Genomic DNA, 20,662 nt, shown 5'->3' with positions numbered 1-20,662 from the left:
CGTTAATTATTGTACATAAACTAGTTTGACTTATTATTATAAATATTAGTTGTTAGTGTTACTATATGAAAACAAGGCAGTAGTAAAGAAATACAATTTTCAAAATTAAAAAAAAAAAACAATTAAAATGTGATTAAAAATTATATATTTCTTAAATCATAACTTTGTTACGGGGAAAAGAAAAAAATTTTTAAAATTTAAATGAACGAAAATATCAAAAAATGATGTTCTTTTGAAAGTTGTAAAAATAAAATAAAAAGCTTTTCCAATAGCCACTACTGCGTAATTTTCGTTAACTTCTGTAATACTTTTAATCCTTGCTCTTGATATTCCTGCTTCGACATCCAAAATGCATCACGATCTTTTGTTACTTCAGCCAGCACAGCACCACCAATGAATACCATGTCCTTTCTTCTTGGTGGATCTTCAATGCGTATTTTGAATTTCTATAAATAAAAGTTTAAATTTATTAATCGGGACTTATTTTTGCATTGGAATATTATTAGTAAATTAGTATTAGTATTATGAGTATTAGTAAATGATTTTAAATTAAATTTAGACAGCAATAAAATAATGATTATGTCAATCAGCTGTTGTGTCTCAACTAACCCTTCTGTAATGATTGACAACAAAAAAATTTGAAGTTATTTAACTTCTAGTAGCATATGTTTGCTACTAACAACTGCCTGCTCACAGACATAAACGTAAACAAACTGAATAACTAACTGATTAACCACACTCTTTATAATAATCATTTATATGCTTACCGCTAGTTTATCAATATCATTCTTCAGCACACGCTCCAAATATAATTGTTTAATTTCACGCTCTAAACGACTAGGAAGACCTGGATACATAGTTGAGCCACCGGAAAGTACTATATGCTTATACAATTCTGGACGCATATCAATATCAGCTGCTTGTATTGTGTTAAACACTAACTCAGCAATACCTTGCCCTTCAACATTAATTAAATGCGGTTGGAATAAGGCTTCTGGTGCCTCGAAACGTTCACCACCAACTTTAATTATACGACCATCCGGCAGCTAAAATAATTTAATAATTTATATGTTATCATTATAATGTAGTATATTCATTCAACTATTTAAATTGTCATACCGTATATGATTCCACTAAAACTGTTGTTTCTAACGCTAATCTCTGTTCCATTTCAATATCATAACCAATATAACATAGTTTCTCTTTCATCATACGTACAGTCTCAAAATCAGCGGAATGATTAAAAGCATAACCACGTAATAAAAGTAACTAAAATGATATTAAATTTAATATGTAAATTTTTTACAAGATTTTTTAGATTATTTTTTACCTTAATTAGATACCGTGTGATATCACGTCCAGCAATATCCAAACGTCTTGTCAAATGCGGCAGTGCAAACTCTTCATAAACGGGACATATATGTGTAACACCATCCCCGGAATCTATAACAACACCGGATATCAGACCTTGCGCATATAATGTTAGCACTGCTTGTATAGCTATATAGGTTGAATCGAAACCATATTTTTCAAACATAACCTGTACGTAATATATAAAAATTTTTCCATATATAACATTTATATTAATAGTATTTTTATATATGTATCTACTTCAATCATTTTTTCTCGATTTTTAGTCGGATTCATTGGCGGTTCTGTCAGTAAAATTTTTGTATTTGTTGGATCGATGTTCATTTTTTTGGGTCCAAAAGTGTAATCCCATACGTGACACATATCTTCCCAGTTACGTACAACACCATTTTCCATAGGATAGGACACCTCTAGTAAGGAACGCAATTGAGATGCTTCATCGCCGACCATTAGATCCTGTAAACGTTTGGTGTAAAATGATATTAAAACAATTGTTGAAATAATTTTGTTATTGTAACACATGAAATTTATTAATTATTTAAAAATATATATAACAGCTGCCTTGCAGATATATAGCAGAATAGTAGTAGCTTCTATGAGGGAAATCAAATGTTAGGTGAGCGTTTTGCTTTACTGGTGAGATACTCGTTAAATTAATATAACAATCATTACAGTAGAAGTACAAGAAAATACTTCAAAATACAAACAAGATTCAAAAAATATACAAATATATATATAAGAAATTATTTATTTTCAGTCAATTTATCAAAAATAATATTTTATACAGATTGGTTAAAAAATAATGCATTTATTAAGGAACGCATGATTTAGTGTTGTAATAAAAACAAAAAAATATTAATCTATCTATAACATAGATATAACTAAAATACTATATCTAAGGAACAAAGAAATACTACTTACAGTCGCGTTTGACTTTTGGAATAAGAAAATATTTTAATTAAACCTTTAATGTTGACTTATAAAAATTAAATATGGAATCACTTGTAAGAACTATAGTATAGATATTTTAAGAAAGAGGTTGGGAAGTGGAAACAGTGGAGAAGTTTTTCTACAGCTGCACAGCTCTAGTCAAAAACAGAAGAAACTTACACAGGTTTGCTTTTAGCTCTCCCACAGATTTGTTTAACTCTAGATTACTAACAGTCTGCATTTTATTAAGGTCGTGAAATGGTTCTGTAACTAACTAACAGGTAAAGTTGTCCTATTTAGTAGTGGTAACACAATGGACTATAGTCCAATTGGACTCACTGCCACTTTCACTTAATTTAACCTTACCTAGATGTAGGAAAATAAAATTGGAAAAATATAAATTAGGCCAAAGAGTCCAATTAGACTTTTGCCACTTTAACCTAACCTACTAACATTACTTAGATATACGAAAATAAAATCGGGAAAAAAATCTATTCAAAATGCATTCGATATTTGTCGTTAAACCAGACAATGGTAAGGGATATTAACCCCAAAAAGACATCGTCTTTGTCTAAAGAGAAATGGAAGATGTGATGTGTTGATGCGAAAATATTCCAAGAACTGTAGGGTTCGTTAGGGTTACCCGTGAGTAGACATTTATGGGACACAAAGAAGTGTCCAATTCTTAGCTGTAAACATATCGCGCTTTTTTCAGGGTTATTAATCTATAGAAATGTGTTTTCTGGATATAGTTTAAAGGAAGGAAATTGGTATAGCTTTACACAATTAAAATTTTAGTGCTTTTTTTTTAATTATAAAATATTTTAAAAAAAAATATGAACAAATAATAGCCACAATTGGTATTTTATTATTTTAATTTTAAAAAAAATCTATAGATAAGATATGTATTTATGAGAAATATACCATTTATTATGATACTGATTATATTTTATTTATAATCAACAATATCAGAATTTTGAACAAAATTATCTCTTCAGTTTTAGGAAGTTTTAAAAAGTCTTTATTTATAATTATAGAAATATAAAATGTATTATATAGAAAATCTCCGTTCTATATGAATAATGATAAACTAAATACATTAATATATAAACTGTTAAAACAGCAATGTAAACAATATTTTATTAATTACAGACATGCCAAAAATGTTAGTAAAACTCCATAAAAACAACAAACAAAATTGAATTGAAATAATTCTTCAACATTAAACAACGAAATACAGATCAATAAATATAGTAAATATTCATTCCATTAAAATAAAAACAAATAAAAGATATCTTTATCCAATTAAAAATGAAAAATATTTTATTATTAAAAATATTAAAAACAAATATATACATTAATATATAAAGAAAATGCAAAAAAAATTAAAAATCCGTACTTAGATTGTAAACTCAAAACGACGATTTTTGAGTTCGATTTTAGGTTGATATGATTATCGGTGGATTAAATTGCGTTTTGAATGTCTTGGTTTCAACATGAGTCTTGATTCTTACTTTATTTCAATATTTGTTTTTATTTATTACAAATGTTAAAAGTTTTATTTAAAATTAGAGACTTACATCGACATGTAAATCCTGTAAAAATATTTTGTATAAAATAAAAAAGAACAGAAAAGAGTGTAAGAATACAAATTTTAAAAAGTAATTTATTTATTTTATTAATACAATATAATATATATATATATATATAATTCTAGAGCTAATAAATATATTTAAATAAATAATTTGATATTATTTTTATGCTACAATTTTTAACAATTTTTGTAAATATTTTTTTATAAAAAATTGTTAAGAAATGTTCATATATTTGATAATTTTATATTCAAACATAATAATATTTATACTATAAACATTTTTAGATTGAAAAAGCTTACCTTGACTTCGATTTCACCAATTTTATTGACTGCGCGTATGATTGGCCTGCCAACCATTGATGGGAATATGTGTGCTGGAAAATTGCTACCGGCATATCCACATTTTACAAACTGCAGGAAAAGCAAAAAAATTTAAATAATTTAAATAAAATAATAAATAGCAGCATTCTCATAAAGAAGAATAATAATAAAAGTGAACTACTAACTTCTTTGTTCACCAATTCTAACTGCGATCTAATCGATTAGATCCAGTCTGTACGGTTTAAGAATCTCGGAAGCTCATTAATATTGAAACTCACTATTATAGCCGTTATTTCCAAAAGAAAATTTTAAAAAGTTTATTTTTCCAAATCTTTTATAATTAAATATGTACAATTTCAAATAGTTGAACTACATGTAAAGTACATTAAGTATCAAGAACCATTCGATCTATATGCCACAGCTCATGGTCTACGTGGAGGACACGGTTTAAAGCAAAGATTAGATTAATATCGCTGATTAAATCAATATCGAATATCAAGACAATATCAAGAATCGCAGTTAATGTTGGCATTTAATTCATTAATAACGATTATGATAATGCCGACGATTAACATATTCTGGAAAACCAAGTCATTATCGATAACCAAGTCATTGTCGATAACCAAGCCATTATCGATAACCAAGTCATTGTCGATAATCAAGTCATTGTCGATATTCAAATCATTATCGATAACCAATCCATTGTCAACAACCAACTCATTGTTGACAACTAAGCTATTGTCGACAACCAAGTCATTGTAGACGATCTACTCAATGTCAACGATCTACCCAATATCAATGAGTAAGTAATATCGATAAACTAGTCAGTGTTAGTGATCAAGTTAATATCCAAGGTCAGTGTCGGCGATCAAGACTATATCGGCAACTAAATTAATGCCAAACGCAAAATCAATGAGAAATAACTAAATAGAAATTGTTGAATAACAGATGTTGAAGATGGAATCAATGTTGATTATCAAGTCCAGGAATTACTGGTACTATAGCACGGAAAAATTAGTCTATACAGACGACCAAATGCAGCTAACTTATTTCAACAGACACCTAACAAAGAGGTCTTTAGCTTGGATTACAAAAAATTAAAATAACCAAGTACTGTTTATGAGACATATTTAAGCACGCTGCAACAATAGAATTATATATGGATTAGAAATGTTATTTACATTAAGAAATGCTAACAAATATTTTCAAATTGTCTGGAAATTAAAGTACACAAATATAGAAGCGTGCAGTCGCTTATGGTCTCTCCTGACTAATATAACATAAGAGAAAGAATATATATATTATTTATATTTAAATTACAATAAAAAGGTGAGTCACAAAATAATACACATTATTTTTTTTTTGTTTTTTGTTTGACTTTAATCTGGTTAAGCCTTAAACCTTCGCAAATGCAAGTTTTGCATATTGTTTAGATATAGGAAATAGATATAATAGAACCCCTTTCCCTATTGGAAATATGTGGAGTCCTTATTAAAAACAAACTGATTTGTGCGGAAGAATTGCATTTGTTCGATTTTAACAATCAATCGGATTTGAGAAATAATTTACAAGCACACCCAAAAAATATTCTAAAGTAATACTTATTTTATATCAAATATTTAGAAATTCGCTGATAAAGTTTAGATAACAAATATTTTATTCCCATTTATAAAATATGATAAGGCAAACATGAAGTTTTTTATTATGAGTAATCCAAGCAAGAAATTAGAAAAAAAAATATTTTTTTTATAACTAATATATGACCTTATACAGTGAAGTAAACGAGTTTTCACCAAATAAGTAAATTTGTAAAAATAAAAATTAATTTAAATATCCTGATTAGAATTCTGCACTTGGATTTCCAATGTTTAGATTGAAACAAAAACCCCCACCCGCTCTAGAGTGCAATAACATTTACAGCTCATCATTTTCTGATGATTACAAATAACCAACACCCAAACGGAGCTTAACCCATTTTTTGCACGGCACAATACGTTTTTATGTAAAATACACTTGTTCACTTTATTCATAATCTTCTAATATACCAGAGGGAATTAAGCGAAACCATTGCACTGGAAGTGTGTCAACAGTTTTACTTAAGACTTCCGCAGCGAACGCTTTTTTTCATATATTTTTATTTTAATAAATATGTATGAAGCTACAGTAGCGCAGAAACAGAATACATACACCGGTTCCATTATCACAAACGATAACATTACGTCCTTTGCTATCCATTTTCTGCTACGTCCTCAAAAGTTGAAATTATTTTTAATTTTCTGCCAGTTCTCCACTTATTTCATATAACTAATTTTAAGATAAATAACAAATAATTTTGCACAATATTCTTCTACCGCGGCGATGACTAAAAAACCATTGCGTGTGACAGATACTCTTCATCGTTCAATTTCTTCGTACAACAGCAGGGCTGTTATAAAATTTTTTTCGTTAAGTTATGAGAATTATATGCATTTTGAAATTTAATATATGACATATTGACTAAATTGATTATAATTGAAACGCTGGATTTGGTTCGAATTTTCTATTAAACATATGTATTTAAGAACATAATTTAGCTGACTATTGGTTTGTAATAGTACTGGTAAAATGGTAAAAATATGTTAAGACGATATTATGCAGCTGATCAAACGATAGTCGATCACAATTGTTGCTCAAACAAACAACAATAACAAATAAGACCCCCAATAATCAAAAGATCATCTTTATAACATAGTTCTTATCTCCTAAAAGAGGTGAATAAAATGTTTTAATATGTAACATATAATAGGAAAAATAAAAATAACATGAAACTGTATGTATATATTTTTTATCTGTAGCCTCTAAATATATATTTTATCATTCTTTCATGATATTAAAATTAATAAAAAAATAATATATGAAAATCATAAGATCATCTTTATAACATACTCCTTACGTCCTAAAAGATGTGGATAGAGCGTTTTAATATGTGATATATGATAGGAAAAATAAAAATATCATAGAATTAGTATATATTTTTTTATCTGTAGCCTCTAAATATATATTTTTACATTCTTTGATGATATTAAAATTAATAAAGAAATAATATACGAAAATCATCGAATTATATGTTTTTTATCTGCAGTCTCTATAAATATGTATGAAAAACATCTTTCATAATATATATTTTATTATTAAACAAATAAAGAATGATTTTATAAATATTGATGTACTTTTTAGGAAAACGGTTTTTTACTTAATTAATTTTAAATAATTTTTTAAAGTAATGACATAATAGGTCTATTCCACGAGCTACTCATAGTAACACATGAGTAAAACAGAAGTAAAATTTACACAAAAATACTTGAAAATTTGCTGGTGGAACGCGCTTGTGTATACACAGTGTTTACTCAAAGTTACTATGAGTAGCTCGTGGAACAGACATAATATGTGAGTTATGCATGTGGTTACCTTTTCTTTTTCTGCAAATCCATTAATTGAATCACATGTCTACTTTGTATTCATGTTAAGTCAAGTTGTTATTTTCTGCAACATTTGTTGTCTGTGGATCCTTCTGCATTCTTCTATTTTTTTTTTTTCGCAAAATTAGTTTTAGTATCTTTTATTTTTTTGCCAGTTATGATGTGTCTAAAGTATACACTTTTTCGTCGATGTGGTTACTATAGTTTTTAAAAACACTATTCTTATATATTTATTGGGAAGATTCCTACAGATTAAGTAGTGTTTTAAATCCTTTATTATGACGTACGCTCTTTTGTTCTTTCCTTACTAATAATTATAACATTATTCAAATCCTTTCTCTTCAACTTTTTGTGCTCTCTGGTAACTCCAAACATGTATTAGCTTAACAGACCCATAAATTGGTTTATAGCAACAAAATTATTGAAATATTGAATCCCTTTGGGAACAAAACAAATTCAAGAAAAATAATCACTACTAAGCCAAAAAACCAATTCTATTAACAAAATCTCAAAAAGTATATAGCTGTGATTATTGAACTGAATAGGTATAACTTAAGACAGATAGATTTCAACAATAAAAATACGAGAGTTAGTTCATAGTTTGTATAAATACATCGTTATTTTACTTTTCAAAATTGGTCTTAAACCAAATCTACAAATAAAAATCTGTCACAATATTTAGCAACTCAAAAAAAATTTTTGAACTAAGTTTGTCTTAATTTCTGTTACTACTAGAAGTTCTCATATTTATATGTCAGAAAGATTTCTTACTTTCTTAAATGTGTATCTGAAGTCCCCAATATGACAAAGAGGCTTTCAGGTTCAAAGTAAGGATATCTAATAAAAAAATCTTTACAATCATGTAACGTGCCTTAAATCGTTGAAATCGACATTTTATCATTAATAAAAGATAAAATACGAACATAAATGTTAATGAACGAGAGATTCCAATATTCTGTACTATATGTAAAACAATATTTTATAATTTCACAGCATATCCAATATTAGTTACGATATACTTATAAAATTATTAATAAATTGTCATTACCACCAATATTTATTTAGAGTTCATATTTTTTACCGGGCTTAAGTCGTTTATTTAACATATAACTTTATGAAAATGTTTTTTTTAAATAAAATAAAAAATTACACTTTTTAAACAGCGTTAAATATTTAGTTATATTTAATTTTTATTAAAAAAATTAAAAAATTATTTTAATTACAAATATTTCGGACCATCTTCAGTGTATTAACAAAGAATCTTTGTTATGTGTTAAATAAACGTCCCAACCCCGGTAAAAATATAAAAACTAATATAATTATGCTAAGTAGTTTGCATTATTCTTCGAATGATTATTTACTAAAGACTGTAAAATATAAACTTAAATGAAGGTAACTACTCCGATTGCTTTAACACATATAACTATAAAATGATTTGAAGTTAGCAATATATATATGCCAACAGTATAATATTATCATTATCTAAACTTCATTATCACTATTTTTATATACAATATCATATATATAATATTAGCTTTTTCTACAGTATGTACAAAATAATTATAAATCTTCCACCTAGAGTCAAAAAATGTTAACTTTATTTTTAGGAGCTTTATAAAGTTATAGATATATATAGATATATCAATCTCTTCAGGTGTTAATAGAAATACTGAATTAAAGTATTATGCCTTTGATATTAAATACTGTAAATTAATAACTATTTGCCCAAAAATATATTTAGCTTATTATATATAAGTACTTATATAATAATAGATATTATTATACATGTAAAATAAAACATTTATTATTCCTAATTATCAATTTATGAAAAAAAAAATCGTCTTAAATAAAAGATGATAACAATTTAAAATTTAATTTTGTTTTTCTTCAATATTTTTGTTGATTATTTTTTATTAATTTTTATTCATTTTGTATATAATTAAATTCATAAAATTGAATATTAAGTTAAAATATAGATGTATAAGTAAAAAATGTGTTCCACATAGCTTTTTAGTTTAAATTAGTTTTAGTAGAAATGTAGCTAGATTTTTCTTCAAGAATTTAGGTATTTTTTTTTAATTATTAAATTAACATATTATATATATATATTAAAAAGAGTATTTCTTTTTTACTTTATTTTTAAGAGCTCCAATTTAATACATTTATTTGCATTTAAGTCAATGAATTTTTTTATTTATTATTTAGGTGGAGCAATTCTTACATTTTGATGATTAAGAAATTTTTTTTTAAATTAGATTAAATTTTATTGATTATTAATGTTTTTGTTGCATAAAATTTAAATTTTTAACTGTAAATATTGCAAAAATTTTACATTTTATATGTAAAAGTGACTTAATTTACGTTAAGGAATTTATGATTTAATATTTTTTTATAATTTCTTATTATTATTATTATATATATAGATATATATATAAATATTTTAATTTTTAAAACGATTTGCTTAAATTTAAAGTTTATTTTATTATTTTAGAATTGCTTTGAGAGGTGAATTTGTATTTATTTAAATTTATATTTTTATAAAATTTTTTTTTGTGAATAAAAAAAAGCGATTTTTTAATCAACAGAAATATAAGAGATATTTGTAGTATATTGTATTAATTAATACATTTATATATTGTATAATTAATTATGCAAAGGACACAGCACTTGGCAATAAGTAGTTTTGAAAATAAACAATTATTTAAACAATTAATAAAAATTTTAAAAAACTTTTTTGTTAGTGGTATGATGTATATTTAGAATGATATTTTTTTATATTAAAAAGTTTTTATAATTTTATATATTATTTATGACACTAGAAATTTTTACTTAGTACTTTTATAACATAACAGTAATATACATCAAATGGCAAACGATTTAAAAACAAAAACAATATATTTATTTAATATGTTTATATATATTAAATATTTTTTTTTATAGTATTGTATAATTAATATGTAACATATGAGGCTTGCAACTTTAGTTTTTGCTTAAAGATATTGTATGTACTTAATATATATATGTTAATATATTTTTACATTAATCATTTGTTAACACAAGTATTCTGCAATTTTTCAATTTTTCTTAAGGATCATGTGCAATAATAAATATATTTTATTTTTGCATATAACAATTTTTATTCGATACTATAAACTTAATAAGAAAAAGCCATTATGTCAGCGCTTAAGTTAAATTTCTTTTTTTAATATATCATCAATCACAAAGTAATAAGATAATTTTTAAAAAATATTAAATATGTTTTTTAAAATCATAAATTAAGAATAATGAATTATAAGGATGAAAACAACAGTTTTTAAAATTATTTTGTTTAAAATTTTTATTGAGGTGGAAAGAATATTGAGTACTGGAGCTCAATTGGAACTGTTATATTAAGTTAAGTTATAACGACGATCCAAAGGATCCATCTACCGTGCAAAACTCAAAATTGGTATTATTACTTTAGAATAAGTTTTATTTTATGAAATTTATATAAGCTATGGAACGAGGTCTTTTTAATGTACGATCAAGTAAATTCGATGCTCAATCTCCAATCTTTGTTCGTTAATCATTTAAATGTAAGGAACTTTTTTTAATTTTTTTGTTTTTACTAACTGACTAACGCTTACTGTAGAATTAAATGTTGACACTAAGAGCAAATTTAGACCTACAGTTATAGTGGACAAACATTTAAGAAGGTGTTGGATTGTGTCGGAAAATTAAAGACTTTGTTCTTTTGGATAAAGATAATGAGAATTATAATATTGTATTTATTATAATACTTCATTGCCAAAAACAAGAAAATAACACAACATATATGAAACCAGTGGGAATTCGGTAATTGGAAGGAAAAACATACTCGTAGTTTTTCATATTCTGCTAGAAAAATTTAAAAAAAAAAACAATTGAAAATATTAGTATTACTCTATTACTGTTATTAGAAAAGGCAACGGTACAAAAGTAAACTATAATACTAAATTCACATTATTAGAAGGAACAATAGCACACCTTTAATTTATATTGTACTATCTCTGAAGAAAATCTTCTAAGTTAATCTTGGCGAAGTAAGAATTTTGATAAAAATAAAAACATCTCTTAGTTCTAGATCTCAAACTTAAATCTGTAAATCCAGATGGAATTTCTTACAAGCGCAAGCTATGAATATAAAAAAGTAGAGCAGATGTTTTAATCTGCATTTTACAGTATTAACAGATATTTGCATCCTTCAGTTACATTTTTAAAATCAGGTTGTTGTTGTTGTAGCACAACCAGGGAATCCAATTTTTAAGTTCCTGTCTGTTACTGTAAAGGATCAACACTACATGACCGTTTAATAAAAACAAGTGGCTCAGACCAACGAATCGTTGAGAACATGAACTGTGAGGGAAAAAGTATTGTTTTTAATTGAAACTATTCTGGGTTAACATAGAGAAACCTGACAACTTCAATGGGACGCAGCCAAATATCAATTGGGCTCAAATTGGTGTACGTATTAGTACATAAAAGAAATGGGCAACATCATGAAGGGTTTAGTCACATATACGGAATTGATATATTAATGCGTAAGAAATAGGTAGATCGCATCGCCGCTGGATCGAATAAGGGAGTTTCTAGTTTAAAAGCCAGTGATTAACCCGGTTATGATTAACTTGGTTATGATTGACCTGATCACTATTATGTCTATTATTATTATTATTGATGTGGGATATAATACTTCGACCGTCGGATTTATTGTGCCCCTTTCTGCACTTAGAATATATTTCCAAGTCCAGTTGCTGCGTTAGAGAGTAGTATGGACTCTACTTTACAGAGTTTAATTGCCTCTTCCGTAAGGAAATACATTTCCAAGAAGGATATACGTTCCGTATGTGCATTCTAAGAGTACATGTGTGGCTAAATTTTGATATTCTTTATTCTGGGTTTAAAACAATACCAAAATTCACACGGACCAACTGAGCTCTGTTAATCATTTTTAAGTAAAAATACAATTCAAACATTTTTTATAATAATCTAATTAACTATTAAATATTAAAATTTTCATCATCAAAAATTTATAAAATCTTAAGTTACTGACTTTTTCTCATTTTGGTTGTTTCTTTCTTATATAAATTGCTTACTTAAATAACTAGTTTGATTTAAAATTTTTTTCTTCAACATGACTGAAAACTTTTTTTTTAATAATTATCAAATAATTGATTTCAAATCAAAACATATTAATTTTCGAGAATTTGATTTCATCAATGCCTTTAATCGATTTAACAAAATCTATTGAATATGCCTTTTTGTATACCTATAAGTATATATATTTATATATATAGATATATGCGGTTTTATTTTATGTATATAGTATGTATATTTATACATAAAATCAACCTACTACATAAGTACTTGTCGTCTGTGCAATTTAACTATTAAAAATATAAATTTAATTTTTACATTTAAAAGGATATAATTTAAGTTACACAAAAAAAAGTATAATAATTATTATATAAGCCTAAAATGTGCTCAAAGTTCTGAAAAGTTGTTAAACTAATCTATTGTGATTTTAAATTAATAAGTATTAACAATTTTTCAGATACTTTTCATAATATGTTAGCAAAGTACTGCTCCAATATTTAAATAATATGCATATATTTAATATAAAATATATATCAATATTTATGTAAAAAATAAAAAAAAATTGCTCATTGTGCATGACTAAAATATTCGTTTAATATATTTTATATAATTTTTTTTTTTTCGCAATTACTTTTATTTGATTTTTATTAGTTACAGCATTTGTATAAATAATTTTATATATGCTATTTCCATTTCTTAAAGGTCGGGTCAACCTTTATTTAATAGAAATTAAAGGCAATAAAAAAGTTTGAAAATTTTTAACATTTTGACTAAACTTTTGTCTTGATTTACATTTTTTTAGAAATTGCTACTTTGCCGCAAATGTTTTAACTTAAATTTTAATTATAATTCAAATTGCTTGCTTGTTTCTCATATATATTCTTAACTAATTTAATACATTCGCTTCTATTCTTTCAATTTAATATATTTACTTTTTCATTTTTCATTTTTTTCGCCAATGTAAAGAATAAAAGGAGAGGTTCGACATCCTATAAAAGTGTGTCATTTGTCAGAAGCAACAGGCAAGAAGTAACTTTAATTGGTTACCTCACCCTAGCCAGGAGCAATTTTTACATCCACTACAAAGTCAATGCCTACAGCTTAACTCTACAAACGGTGCAAACGTGGTATTAAGAACCGTTTGTCAATTACTGATATTACTGAATTAGTTTTCACAACTACCAGTCCTACACCTTAACTAGCCTTAGCTTAACATATTCCTAGGTTTACTTACATACACATTAGTTATAGTTTGTTTATTTTATTTTATGTAACTTTTAAAACTATAAAGAAGTGTGGTTTGCAGTGTGATGAGGAAATTTCTTAACACTTAATTTATATATATAAATTATTTTATTGAATTTTGATTATAAATATTATATTTTGTAAACTTTGATTCCTTCAGCATTTATTTTTTTTATTTTGTTTTTATATATTGATTAAATTAAGCTGAGATTATGGATAAAAATTTTTATTCAATAAATTTAATGGAATTTTAATGCTTTTCGTTTTAATTGTAATTTATTTTAATTATATATTTCTGATAAATTTTTATTTTTGTAACAAACAGAACTGTTAACACAAGCATGTTCAATCATTTTGTTAAATTAAAAAAAAAAAGATAATTAATTAATGTTTAATTTTTAAAAATGGTACATTAAATATATAAATTTTGCACTCTAACAATAACCGTAATTTTTTCTTTCAGAGTAGTAAATAAACAGCATTAAGTCTGGTTGAATAAATTGGCAACACTTTTAAAATATGTCAAATGCTTTTTTTTGACATATGTTTTTTGTTGTGTTGTGTACAATATGAAATATAAAAATTATAAACACTAAAAATTAATTAATTTGAATAAAAGAAAACAAACGGATGACTGAAATTTTGCAACATATTTCCAGTAAACATTCACAATAGACTGATTTTTAAATTTGGTTGCACTGAAACTTAAGACTTAAAATTTTTTGCGTGGAAAACCTAACTCTGAAGATTTTAAGAGTATAAGTTGCAAGTATTTCTTTTTTCTTTTTGCTACTCTGAAAGAAACAATGACGGCTAATTAAAAATTTGAGAAATATTATTTAAAACTCTTAAAAATCTGAAGATTTTAAGAGTAGTGTTGCTTCACATGTTTTCTGTGCTACTCTGAAAGATAAAATGACGGCTAATTAAAAATTTTTCAAATATTATTTAAAAATTTAAAACAATGGGCAGCATTTCTCTTACACTTTCAATTTGCTAAGCCCCAGTTTTTATTTTTTGTTGAAAATTACATTTTATTAGATGAAAACTTCTCTAAAATTTATAGAATTTCTGGTGCCGTTGGTGTACTATTGAGAGAGCTATCACTGTATTTATGTATACTGTATTTATATATATATATATATAACGGTGTGCATGCATTTAATTAAATTGGTATTGTAAAATTTGGAACTTCTCTTATCATTAATTTATTTAATGAAATGGCATTAACTTTTTTGTACCTATTTATCAGTTTTATCAGTTTAAATCAATTAAAAAATTCTTAACCGATACAGGGTGTAAATTATTTTTTTAAATGACATATTGTTGCTATATAATTTATTTAGTTACAAACTTTTAATTTAAAAAAAAAAAATAACTCAGTAAATTATTTTGAAATATTTCAATTATTAAAATTAATTAAACAACCATGAAAAGTGGAGTAAACTGAGTAATTCAAATCATTTTTGTGAACAGCTTTGTAAGTTACATTATCTTTTTTCCATGTTTAATTAATGTTAAACATATATATATATTATGTTATACTCTTATTAATTTATCCTAATATATTAAAATAATATATAAAAAACTGTGTATTTTTTAAAGAATTGCTTGGTTTAAAATTTCTTTTCCTTTAATAAATATAATATATATTAAATACATATGTATAAATATATATATATAAATATTTCAAAATTAATTTTTAATACCATTTAACTAATAGAATGTAATAAATTTAATTTAGTTTTGAACAAACAATATAAATATAAAATGCAACAGAATTTTCATATGTATTAAGAGAGTTGGATCTTTGATCCATGAAGTAATTAGTTTAAACTTTAAAGTAATTTAAAAATCAAAAATATATATATATATATATATATATATACATATATATATATATATTTATTTTTAAAACATAACAAGGAACATTTATGCTATTGTTTAACAATTTCAAAATACATTCATTTTATGGTTTATTTATATAACTATAATTAGTTTAAAATACACAATTATATTATGCTCGCTTATTACAACAGCAAAAAAAAAAAACAAAAACAAAAACTTTAATAAAATAAATTTGAAATTTTAAATTAAAATCAGCAATTCATATTCAATACTAAGTTTTTTTATTTGTTTGTTTATTATTTAATACTTTAAACTATTAATTTTGGATATGCATTTATGTTTCAGTTAAAAGTTAAATCATTTGTAAATTTAAATTCATGAAATGTGAAAACGCTTCTTAAAAGGAAAGACGGAATGTCGTAAAAATACATGGTTTTTATTTAAACAGCAAAATTGATTTAAAAAAAAAGAAATAAAATAAAATAAACGAGCTAACAATATCAATTTTTTATTAATAATTATGAACTCTTACTCTTACTATAACTATTTTAATGCCATACATTTCACGTATCATTGTTAATAACTGAAATTGGCTTATATGTTAATTTAATATTTATTAAATGCAAAAGAATAAAGAACTTTTAATTCATTTTACAACAACCCAAAAACTTGTTCGTTTTTTTTAGTTCTTTACATATTTTCTGCTAATTTGAGTAATTTTTTTATAACATTTTTATTTTTTATTTATTTTTTTTTTTTTCATTGTTTCTAACTTTTTTCAAAAACTAAAATCTTTCTACTTACTTATTACCCATTATGCGCCGCATTGTTACCTTGATTATTTGGTTGCTCTTCACTAGGAGTTGGCGGTTGATCACGACGTGGTGGCATACGTTCGTTAACAGCATCAAGACCCTTCGCTTCGGCAAATGAAGTGATTTTATGATTTGGTGAAAAGCCTTGCATGGCATTCTTCAATGATTGTTTTCCACCCGAAAGTGCACCTAATGGTAGGGCACCAGTTGGCGTTAGACCTTTAAGCTGCAGCACTGATTCTGACTCTTCACGTAACACAGAGAATACACGTGCCATTTTACCAATCGCACGTATTTTATTTCTAATAACTTCTTTACGTAGCGCAGCCTCATCATCTGAACAGGGTTCTTCACTTTCTTCTGTCATCAATTCATCATCAGAGCAGATATTCAGTACATTGACTAGCATTTCTGTTACTTTCTCGCCAACGAATGGTAGAGACCATGTGAATACATCCATAAAGTTTGGAAGCCAGTATGGGTGAGGCGAACAATTAAATTGTCGTATATTCATTACATTATTTTCATATTTAAGCACAGCCGCCTTGTTGTTGTACACATCGAGATAATTTGGTGCTGAGAATATGGTAATAAGTGAAGGGAAACCGGTGGTTTGACTCTTTCGGTACATACGATAGCCAGCGTCCTGCGCCTCATGTGCTCGTATGATTGATAATAGATTATTATTTTGCAGGAAGTCGCAACAGGCTGCATAACTATAAAAGTATGAACAACCACGTACTGAATTATGTGTATAGAAATCTGAATTTTTTTCATTTCCAAAATCTTCTAAAGGATCAGACCATAGAAGATCGCACATAGGCCCGAAAGCAGGTGGTTCTTTAAAACGATCTAAACGTCTTATATCTTCTAATTCATGTATCTCTGGTGAGAGTCCACCATGCACGCACAAAAATTGTTGATTCATTAGAGCCGCCAGCGGCAGACAATCAAATGCTTCCATGCAAGCATCGTACACACGCTCCGAATATTTAATTTTGCATTCCTGCTTAAATGTGAAGTATTCGGTTAAATGGCGACATTCATGATTGCCTCGTAGTAAAAACAACGTTGTGGGATAAGTTATTTTAAGTGACCACAAATATAAAACACATTCAATGCTAAAGTAGCCTCGGTCAACATAATCACCCAAGAATAGATATTTAGTACTGGCTGGTGAGCCACCAACTTCAAACAATTTCATTAAATCATAAAACTGTCCATGTATGTCACCACACACAGTTACTGGTGCCTCTATATCAATCATAGTTTTTTCTTGGCGCAAAAGTGCAGCACCTTCTTGGATTATTCGTAGAGCAGGTGCTTCTTCAATTCTACCTTCGAGCACAAAATGTTGCTTTAATATATCATGATTAGGTTTACCTGTACGCGCATCAAATACTTCAGCCATTGTAAGTTTATGTGATGGTGGAAATGGCACACTGTCAATAACTCGCTCTTTCGTATTAACAGCGGGTGTCTTAACGACACGTGTAGGACTTTCTTGAGATGATGATGGCACATCTTGTGGCACTGTCCGTTGTCCAGCACTTGTTGACCCAGCGGCTGTAGTTGGATTAACTCCTTGACTTGAACTCGATTGGTTATTCGAAGACATAATTTGCTGTTGTGCTGGAAATTCAATACAGCAGGCGGGGGAAGGTGTATCTACGCAGAATATTTTATTGTCAATTCATTATAAAAATACTTTCCATTTTAAATATATTATATGAATAGCATAGTTCAAATACTATTTCAAAAAAAAAATCAAGATAGTAATAAAAACTAGTTTTACTTACAATTTGCAAGTGGACTTTGTAGATTTTTTACTATTGTGAGTTTAATGGAATTTTTCCTCCCTTCTTTATTGATGTTTTTACCTCTCACCAACCCCGCTGGTTTACTGAATATTGCACTTTTATATCGAATTATTTAAATCTTTTAAAATTTAAATCATTTTTACATTAAAAAATACATTTCGTTCGTTTTATTTTCATATAATTTCACTACTAATCTCTTTTTATTTATGCAAAATATATAAATTAGCGTTGGTGAAAAATTTTTTGCTTCTGGCCAAAAAAACTACACTCGTCCTCATGACAGTTCTGTTTTTCGTTGTGTTCGTTAAATTTCGCATTGAGTACGTTCAATCAGTTACCAAAGTTGGATTTATATATAAAATTTATCGAAAAAGTAAATTTCTAGAATACTATGCAATTGTGCTTCCGACCAGAAAGCTTGTATTATAATAAATTTCATATATATCACAATAAATACATGAAATAATATGAATGTGATAGAAATTGTGAATTTTGCAATGAACATTTTTAAAAAGATCAAAATGACACATTTTTTCATAATATTTTGTAACATAATTTGTCAAAGTACAGCAATTTCTTATTAGCGCTAAATTAATTTTATATACAGTTATGTTACCTTAATTGAATAATACTAATACTCACAAATATTTAAAGTATGATATAGACGATACTACATGAATGCAAACCAAGTATTCCGTGCTACCAAATCGCACTGGTTATTCAAGTATGAATGCCAAATTTCGGTCTTTCAGTAGACAGTATATAGACAGTAGATAAAGTAGACAGTATATACCATGCAAGGCTTTGGTATATACTGTCAAAGCCTTGACAGTAGACAGTATATAAAGTGTATAGCAAAGCGCATTCTTTGTATGCATGCATGTAGCATCGTCTATATCATGCTTAAGGTAACACTTAAAATAAAGTACTGAGAATAAATTTGTTTTTAATTTAATTTTAATTTCAGTAGTTGACATAATTGCCAAATATTTGATATTAAGTATTCTATTAATCCATATTTATGCTATAAATGTTTTAGAGTAACATACCATATCTAAAACTAATTTGATTTAAATAAAATGATTTAATTTTTATCATAATGAATTTTTTTTACATAATCAAATACATAATATCACATCATTTATAAATGGGGAAGTGCTCACTAACCAACTATGGGATAGGGATAGCCTCAGTTACTGCTACTAGCCTCTCCTTCTTAAACTTCCAGTATCCACCTGCACGTGGTGACCCTGTTAAGCTAACAATCTTGTCTAAATTTGGTTACTCAACTGCAGTGAGCGAATAGGTAGACGACAGAAGAATGCTGGGGGACCATTATATACGCTAGTTTGTGGTGAGATATGGTGGTGGCGAATGAACTTAAACAAAAATCAAAGGCAGCGTCTACAGATTCAGTTAGGAAATCTACCGATCTATGCTTTGCGTTAAAGTGATAAATTAGCCAGATAAGATCTTTTTTGTACCCGACAAACACCAGTCCCTAGCAATACTCGATATAATTAAATCTACATAGAGGTTATTGTTTTAAAAACATTAAATATTGTAAGCGTATTCAAGGGGACAGAGTACCTACTTTATAATAATTTGAATTAGTTGGTATTTTACCAAATCCCAACAATATTATCATACCTTGACAATACGTTTACTTGGTAACGTTGGTATTTTCACAAACACAAGAATAGATACAATTTCATCCCTACATCGAGTTAACGTACACATCTGAATATATACGTCTGAATATTCTTATAATAATAAAAATACAATCAACGGCTGGAGTTGAAATGACAGCACCAGAATAGTATTTGGCAAATAAAAGTGCCATTAGGCTTAAAAATTTCTTTAGAAAACTTTTGTATAAGCATTTTTAAATGTTTGAAATTCTTGTCAAATTAAATGCCGCAAATGGACCTCATGAAGAAAACTGATATATTATCACATAACCGATATGTTCTAAAACTCTGAAATGTTTAGAGAATAATTGGTGCTAGGCGTAAAAACTTTATCAATATACAGCACAATATCATTAGCATTGATCAAGCAATAATTTTATAAATTATTAATTTCTATTTTGCACTTGATAAGCGATTGTGCTATGAGTTCTATTCTGCATTGCTGAATGTCCCA

At 26.5% G+C, this 20,662-nt stretch overlaps 2 protein-coding genes across 4 annotated transcripts; both read right to left on the bottom strand.

The window, feature by feature from the left end:
• Positions 1-272: 272 nt before the first annotated feature.
• Positions 273-6,680, bottom strand: LOC119670603 (actin-related protein 2). Of its 3 annotated transcripts, XM_038080928.1 has the most exons (8): positions 6,404-6,680; positions 4,196-4,306; positions 3,882-3,896; positions 1,612-1,827; positions 1,331-1,540; positions 1,120-1,269; positions 768-1,046; positions 273-446 (listed from the first exon to the last, which is right to left on the bottom strand). In XM_038080928.1, exons 1-8 carry the CDS (start codon positions 6,449-6,451, stop codon positions 276-278), a joined length of 1,200 nt encoding a protein of 399 aa, XP_037936856.1. In that variant the 5' UTR covers positions 6,452-6,680; the 3' UTR covers positions 273-275. The 3 variants fall into 3 exon arrangements, with proteins under 3 accessions (XP_037936856.1, XP_037936857.1, XP_037936859.1); XM_038080929.1 differs by lacking the exon at positions 3,882-3,896; XM_038080931.1 differs by lacking the exons at positions 3,882-3,896; positions 4,196-4,306; positions 6,404-6,680 and adding an exon at positions 3,701-3,853.
• LOC119670602 (serine/threonine-protein phosphatase 2B catalytic subunit 2) lies at positions 4,220-18,688 on the bottom strand. Its single transcript, XM_038080927.1, has 3 exons — positions 18,497-18,688; positions 16,687-18,365; positions 4,220-4,306 (listed from the first exon to the last, which is right to left on the bottom strand). The coding sequence occupies exon 2, from the start codon at positions 18,313-18,315 to the stop codon at positions 16,690-16,692; it is 1,626 nt and encodes a 541-aa protein (XP_037936855.1). The 5' UTR covers positions 18,316-18,365; positions 18,497-18,688; the 3' UTR covers positions 4,220-4,306; positions 16,687-16,689.
• Between the last annotated feature and the right edge of the window lie 1,974 nt (positions 18,689-20,662).

Source organism: Teleopsis dalmanni, chromosome 1 (assembly GCF_002237135.1).
Source record: "Teleopsis dalmanni isolate 2A chromosome 1, ASM223713v2, whole genome shotgun sequence".
Taxonomy (NCBI): Eukaryota; Metazoa; Arthropoda; class Insecta; order Diptera; family Diopsidae; genus Teleopsis; species Teleopsis dalmanni.
Note: the sequence above shows the minus strand (reverse complement) of the source record. Positions and strands in the feature narration are given on the sequence as shown.